Source organism: Empidonax traillii, unplaced genomic scaffold (genome assembly GCF_003031625.1).
Source record: "Empidonax traillii isolate 1590-97213 ecotype Southwest subspecies unplaced genomic scaffold, ASM303162v1 scaffold111:size2041728, whole genome shotgun sequence".
Taxonomy (NCBI): domain Eukaryota; kingdom Metazoa; phylum Chordata; class Aves; order Passeriformes; family Tyrannidae; genus Empidonax; species Empidonax traillii.
Genome location: NW_020955304.1, coordinates 1,303,089 through 1,310,658, shown reverse-complemented (window position 1 = coordinate 1,310,658; position 7,570 = coordinate 1,303,089). Strand labels below are relative to the sequence as shown.

At 58.0% G+C, this 7,570-nt stretch overlaps 1 protein-coding gene across 1 annotated transcript; it reads right to left on the bottom strand.

The window, feature by feature from the left end:
- Positions 1-4,341: 4,341 nt before the first annotated feature.
- MRPL28 (mitochondrial ribosomal protein L28) lies at positions 4,342-7,350 on the bottom strand. The gene is made up of 5 exons (XM_027882825.1): positions 7,008-7,350; positions 6,765-6,917; positions 5,788-5,922; positions 5,205-5,291; positions 4,342-4,757 (listed from the first exon to the last, which is right to left on the bottom strand). Exons 1-5 carry the CDS (start codon positions 7,293-7,295, stop codon positions 4,680-4,682), a joined length of 741 nt encoding a protein of 246 aa, XP_027738626.1. The 5' UTR covers positions 7,296-7,350; the 3' UTR covers positions 4,342-4,679.
- Positions 7,351-7,570: the final 220 nt, after the last annotated feature.

Here is a 7,570-nt window from a genome sequence, read left to right as displayed (position 1 = left end):
GGGACAGCTGGACAGGATGAGCAGAGTGTCAGGAACCAGCAGGACTGGCAGAGCCAGCAGTCCCTCGTGGGCCTTCTGCTGGGCACAGCCCCAGGGATGCCCACACGGTGCTGGGTTGTTGCTGCTCCACCTTGCTGGGCTCTGGGTGATCCAGAGTGCAGCCAAGGGCTCCATCCTGCCATTCCTGCCCACAGCCACTCCTGGAGGCGATGGCTTGGCCCACGAGACAAATCCTTGGGAGAAGAGAGAGCACAGCCTGTGGCTGCAGGAGGTGGTTCAAGGCAGGATGGTGACTGTCCATACCCTGGAGGGAGCAGAGCTACTGGATCCCTCTGCCCTTGCCCAGACACAGCCCTTCCCCTCCAGCCAGCCCCTGGGAGCTGGTGTTCCTGGTCCTGACTCACCCCCTCCTCGAGCTGGTGGCTGCTTTGCAGGGAGGGACTGCATCACAGAATCTGCAGCACGGATCAGTGAGGCTGGGAGGACCTCTGGAGGTCTCAGCCCAGGCTCCTGCTCTGAGCAGAACTGGCTGCAAGGCTCCAGGGGGTCACTCAGCATCTCCCCCCGTCTTTCTGAAAACCTCCAAGGACAGAGGTGGCGCCACCTCTCCAGACCCTGTCCCAGCACTGCTCCACCCTCCTGGGGAAGCTTTTCCTTATGTCCAGCCATCATTTCCCACATCGCTCCCTATGGCCTTCTGCCCTTCCCTCTGCAACAAGCCTGGCTCCATCTTGGTCCCAAAAATCCAGAATGATTTGTCCCAAGTGTTACTCACTGGCAGAACCACCGGGATGTTTATCATTGCCTCTAAACACCCCAGAGCAAATCCAGAGCACACACCCCCAGCCCCAATAGCCTCAGCATCCCAGTCCAGCTGCCTGGTAGGAATCGAGCCCCACTGATCTGAAAACAAACACCACAGCAATGTTTGAAAGGATTTCTGGAATCGCTCAGGTGAGTTTCTAACTCTCATCTGTTCTTAATAAATGCCATAGGATGGGGGATGACTTTTGACCTGTGCTGACACCAGGTTTGGGATGATTCACAGCACTCCTAAAAGTCACATCCTTTTGCAATGGCAACTCCAAACCAAGAACCTCCAAGCCAGGAGGGAAAAGACAGGCTTACCTGTGAGACCAGCAGGAAAGGCAAGGGCATGGTGCTTTTGCTAATACTCCCCAAATATTCCTCTGTTTAAGTACAGAGAGGTTAGCTGAGAATTTACAAGGAAATCGGTGTTTAGTTCATGGATAAGGAAGTGAGTTTGTTGGCAAACACAGCCTTAACTTCAAGTTGGTTTTTGGATCCACGACTTGCTGGGAATCACGAGTGAACAGACAAAACTCAAATGCTGGCTCAAGATCCCAGCCCTCAGAATTCAGAACTGTGCAGGCCATACTTGTGTCCTGCCACTGCTAAAACAGCAGGATCAGTCCAGCCATCCCACTCAAGGCCTGTCCAGTTTGGGTACTTTCCCCAGTTAACCTTTTTCTCTGCTTTATTACTTTGCAGTATTGGGTTTGGGGATGGTTCCACACCACGCCTGCTCCACAGCCAGACCAAATACCACATTCCAAGGGGCAGTTTCATGTTTGTGCCTTGCTGGGACTATTAAAGAGAATGGCACGTTTTTGTCACCCGAGGAATGAATTAAACAGGAATCCCTCAGTCCTGGATTGACCTTCTCCCTTCCCGGACACCAGCAACGTGCATCTCCCAGCCTGCCACTTGCCTTCCTTGCAGCCTCAGTGAGATCATTTTCCCTGTTCCCTGCCCCAAGCACTGCTATCCCAGCCTTGTCTTTAGCTGCCAAATCCAAGGTGACCCCGGGCAGGGCGCTCTGGCAGTTTGTTGGTGGCTGTCACGTCCTTGCCAGCTGCCTGCTCTCTGCTCCCAGCCCGGTGTTGGTATTTGCAGCACAGGTTTGCAGGGCCTGGGATCCTCAGGATCCTCCAGCATTCCCAGTGCCTGGCCTCAGGCCAGGAGCAGTAGGTTGGTGACCTTTGTGGAAGCCCGAGGCAGTGCTCAGGTCTGAGCTGTGCCCTTCCCCTGTCCTGGGGTGGAGTTGCAACCTCAAGCTGACAGCACCCAACCTGCACCCGTGGGTTTGTGGCATCTGTGCTTCCTGGGAGCATTTTGGAATGGAAAAGTACCAGCTCCTCTGACCTCCTCCTTGTCAGGGAAGTTCAGGAACCGACCATCTGCCAGACTGAGCCCAACTAGACAGGGAAACACCACCACCACCACCACCTTCCCCCAGGCAGATCCAAGCTCTCTGGCTGCCGTCAGTGCTGCAGATGAGCAGATGTAAAACCAGGCCCTGAGCTGTTCCTCCACCTCCTCAATTGAGCCTGGCTGGGGGTGTCATAGCCCAGACTACCCCAAGTGCTGCACAGGGGCTCCCCTCCCCACCTGAGACATTTGGTTCTGTGCCCAGCAGGGGGGCAGCCAGCTCTGTGTGCTCCAACTCGGCTTCCTCGGAGCCTGCAGCACCCCTGGCACGCAGCTTCCAGTCTTCCTCAGGGCAGCAGAGCACTCCATGAAAATACATCCTTTGGGGGGAACCTCCTGGCCACATCCAGCATGGGTATAGGGGAAAGAGCAAGGGCAAGGTTTCTCAGCAAAGGCAGGATGAGTGAATGGAGGGCTCCAGCTCAGAAGTCGGGATTCTCCACATCCCACTTCCCACAGAGGAGCTCCCGCTGCACTCTTGCAGTGCCTCTGGCAGCACCCCTTGCACCCAGAGCGACAGGAGCTCCCCACAGGTCTGGCCAAAAGCTCCTCCTACTCCTCATCACCCCCAGACCTTCCCTGATGCTGCAGGTGCACAGTGAGCAGCACCCAGAGCAGTCAGGTCCAAGGACAGGCAGGACACGCAGCCAGAGCTCCCAGTCCCAACCCTCCTACCCCTGGTGCAGAGCCCCCCCCAGCCATCCCAAACAGCCCCTCCACTGCTGGGGAGCTGAGAGGCACCCAGGACCCCCACAGGGCTAAGAGCAGGGTCCAGGCAGGCGCCAGCCGGGCTCGAGGGGCCGGCGCTGGGACGGCACGTTCCAGAGGAGCCATGGAGGGGGGGCAAGACAGAGCCACGGTCTGGAGCTTTGCTGGGAGCTGCATTAAAATGCATGAGCTGCGCTGGCCCTAATGATGAGCAGAGCTGTCAAACAAGGAGCTTGTCCCAGCTAATTATCTCTAACGAGGGCAGAGTGTCAGGGTCCCCGAGGAGCTGGGCAGCAGCTTCTCACTCAGCTCAGTTGCAGCGGAGAGAGGAGATAAGCAAATGTCATTGTGCTGGCCTAGCTGCACAATCATTAATTAGGCAAATGTGACCTTCTGTGCCAGTTTGCTCTTGAGAACCTGGACTCGCTGGAGCCGGGACACACAGGCTGGAAACGTCCCAGCTTTTGCCACCCAACCTGTCCTTCCCGTGCCCCTGCAGAGGCAGCACAGCTCCAGCCTGGCAGTCCTAACCAGCCAGCCCTACCAGTCAGGGGCTGTGCCACACTCCCTGGGGCTCAAATACCCCTTGTGAGGGCTCCAGCTCCTTCCCTGGCCCAAGGAGCAGCACTGAGGTCTGATCTTCATGAAAGAACTCAACCACATCCCTCACCCAACCCTCAGCACAGCCCTGCAGAGGCTCTGTGCTTACCCAGCAACTGCCTCTGCACCTCCTCTCCACCAGATCTTTCAGGCACTGGGACTCTCCACTCTCCCGTGGTCCTACTCCACTCCAGTGCAGAGGGGACCAGCCACACTCTGCTCTACAAGCCCAGTTTCTCTCTCCTCAGTCACTGTGGCTCCCAAATGGAGCAGTGCCCTGATGAGCCAGAGAGGGGGAACATGTCTCAGCCCAAGACACGGTGATGGAGAAGTCTCTTCTGAGTGCAAGCAATGATCCAGAGATACAGATCACAAAAGGTCCAGCCTGCGAGCTCTGTGCTTGTCCCTCCCCTCAGAGCGGAGGGGAGAGGGGGAAAGGCTGGTTTTGATCCACCCAGAAACCCACTGCAGGACCACGAAGCTTCCAAACAACACCAGGGACACACATTGCTGCTCACCAGCCTGTAATTATGGCAAGTGCTTTGCAGTCCCTTGTTGGCAGACAGCAGCTAAGGCTTCAACACCCGCTCCAACTACATTTGTACAAAAAAAAAAAAGATTTAAAAGTCACCAATTTCAAATAGAAACAGCGCAGTAACCCAGGGGTCAGTGTGGCCCAGCCTCACCTGCCGAGCCAGGGGTTTGGGGTCACACTTTTGGGGGCACAACCATCTCTGCTGCACAAGGCTGGGGACTGATCTGAGTGTCTCACAGCCCCTGCTATAACACACTAATGAGCAGTATCAGACAAGAGTTAGAAAAGTTAACTGATATTCTCAAAATATATTTCATTTTATATCATGATCAGGCTCTCAACAGCACCAACTGCTTCCACAGGCAAAAAAACCCACACTCAGTCAGTCTGACAGGAACGCTCTCAGAGGCCACAGCACAGAAACTCCTTCCTCAGCCCACAGGAGCAGGTCCTCACTGAATTTTGGCTGTCATGAGACTTCAATAACATGCTCCTGGGCACGCTCTTCACGTGGCCCCCTCCCCACCAGTGTGGTTCAGACAGCAGACCCACTGAACCCCACAGCACCATCCACAGCAGGGGTTCTGCTCCCAAAGTTTTTCTTCTACTGTTTCTGGGCTGCCTGCTCTTTCAGCTGGTTGACAAGCTCCTCAGCATACACCTTGAAGAGTGGGACAGGGTCCTGCAACAGAGCAGAGGGGACACCACTGAGAAGGAGTGAACCTGAGCAGCAGCAAGGGGTGCAGAGCAGTGGGGAGCCCAGGGAGTGCTGACAGGAAAGAAAAGGTAAAACCAGAGGAAGATGTGAACCAGCCACAGCTGCTGCTCAGCTCTCCAGCCCTCCCTCAGAGATGACAGGTACCTGTGTGGGACATTCAGCAGCTTCCCCAGTCCTGACAGCACATGAGAAACATTAGTAGCTCCCAGGGATCCCTTCCCTTCTAGAAAGCTTCCCTACCTCCCTCCCTCCCTCCCCTCATTGCCCACCATCAGAGCTGTCCTGAAGCACGTGGGTGAACACATGCCTGAAGAAGCTGGAGCCCCACAGGGTTTGTGGCTCAGGACTGCTCAGCTCAGCTGGATGTGCAGCCACCACACCTCAGTGCTGAGCACTGCCTCAGGAACTCACCTTTTTCTCCAGGAGCCTCTGTTTTTCTATGGCTTCTTCCAAGCTCAAGCCAACCCATTCAGCTTCCTCTTCTGGGATCACAAATTCCTGGGGTAAAAGGAGAAGCAAGTGGCACAATCTTTGCAGGTGACCAAGATACAAATCCTCTCTGTGCCCAGGAGATAAAGGCGATCCAGTAAGAACCTTACTATGGACAAATCTTATAACACTCTTCCCTCATTTCTGTCAACCAAAGCTCTCTTCTTTCCTTACCAGGGGTCCTGCTTTATCTGATCTGCAGTTGCAGCTCTCTTTTGGGTAGTTCTGGGGCCGTTTCTCAGCACAGCTCCATGGACTGTGCGTGCTGGTGATGTTTCCACACTGGCAGCCACCCCCAGCTCACAGACCTGAACACCCAGGGGCCCTCTGGGCTCCTCACTGCAGGGTCAGTACAAATCCTCGCTGCTTTGGCAGTGCCAGCTCCTACCCGTGCTTACTGCAGACCCTCCCTGACCTCAAATCACAGCAAACATGCTGCTTGTTGTGCTCCTAAAGGAGAACCTGGTGATGGTTGGATTTTCTCTGCCACAGGCCAGGCCCCCACCTTGTACTTGTCGTAGATGGCCTCTCTCTTGGCCGGGTCGTCGGGGTGCAGGCGGGGATCCCTCCGTGCCAGGCGCAGCAGCATCGTCCGCTTCAGGTCCATCCCCAGCTTCGAGCACATGTCAGCCTTGGGGGTCTGGGGGAGGAGAATTGGAGTCAAACTGCCCCCAGGGGCCAGCTGGCAGGGGGCACACCGGGCTGCCAGCACTCAGACAGCACCGGAGGGTTATCTGTGCACTCCAGAGGTGCTCAGGACATGCTGTGAGAGCGGGAAGATCCGCTGGGTTTGTTCCAGAGCCACTTTGGTCGTGGTCTTGGTTTTTGATATCAAGAGCTCCAGCCAAGAAGGTATTAAAGGCTGGGAGCCTGGGCCTGCACTAAAACATTAACAGCAGCAGCTGTTCAACCCAGATGAGACTGAGGGGAGACCACTCATCCCACTTCCCTGGGGAGCCTCTTCCATCACCCAACCACCCTCTGGGCGAAGAACCTTTCCCTGACATCCAACCCAACCTCAGGCCATTCCCATGACTGGGTTGAGGTGGAAATTGAAAGGGGTTTTGGTTAGTCCATCACTCCTCTGCAGCTTCCTCAGCAGGGGCAGTGGGGAGGGGCAGCTCTGATCTCTGCTCTGTGTGAGCAGGGACAGGACCCAGGGAATGGCTGGAGCTGTGCCAGGGCAGGATCCTGTTGGATCTCAGGGAAAGGTTCTTCCCCCAGAGGCTGGTTGGGCACTGAACAGGCTCCCCAGGGCAGTGGGCACAGCCCCAAGGCTGCCAGAGCTCCAGGAGGGTTTGGACAACGCTCTCAGGGACAGGGTGGGATTGTTGGAGTGTCTGTGCAGGACCAGAAGTTGGACTTGGATGATCCTTGTGGGTCCCTCCCAGCCCAGGACACTCTGACTCTGTTCCACCGCCCCCCAGCCCGCAAGGGCAGGTGGTCAGAGCCCCACCAGCCGCACCGGGAGCCCCCAAGCACCTTGAGGATGTAAAAGTCGAAGCCGAAGGCGGCGTCGATGAGGTCGAGGGTGCGCATGGTGACGGTGATGGTCAGCGTGGCGTCCAGGATCTCGCTGTAGAACTGCCGCTTGAACAGCTGCGGCTTCCACGTCTTGGGCAGCCTGGTGGAGAGCTGGGCACGGCCGGGCCGTCAGTGCCGGGGCCGCTCTGCCGGTCCCCCCCTCCCCGCGGGCCCGGTAACCCCGGCCCGGTGCTCCCCTACCTTGTCGTTCCTGGCGTAGCGGAACCCGCTCACCCAGCCCTCCCCGCCCCACAGCCCCTCGTCGGCGGCGGGCGGGAAGTACACGGGCACCGGCACGTCCTGCACGCGCTCGCGGGCCCCGGTGCGCGGGTTGCGCCGGTAGCGCTGGCCGTGCGGCCGCCAGTGCACCGGCGTGGGCGGCGTCTCGTCCTGCAGCGAGGCCAGGAAGTGCTGCGGCAGCCGCGCGCAGATGCCCTCCCGCAGCCGCATCGCCGGCCAGAGCCGCGGCGGGAACCGGTGCAGCGGCATCGCCCCCGGGACCGGCACCCACCGACCGCCGGGACACACCGCCGGCACTTCCGCTTCCGCCCTCCTGCCCACGGCGGCCGAGAGGGGCCGCGCCGCGCCCGCGTTTCGCCCGGTCCGTGCGAGGGCGTGGCGCCCCGGGGGAAGCGCAGAGGACGGGACGGACGAGAGATGGGATGGAACTAAAACACATGGGCTGCACCTCAGCACGCTCGTGGGAACGGCCTGGAGCTGTGTCAGGGGAGGTGGGGTGGGATATCGGGGGAAGGTTCTTCCCC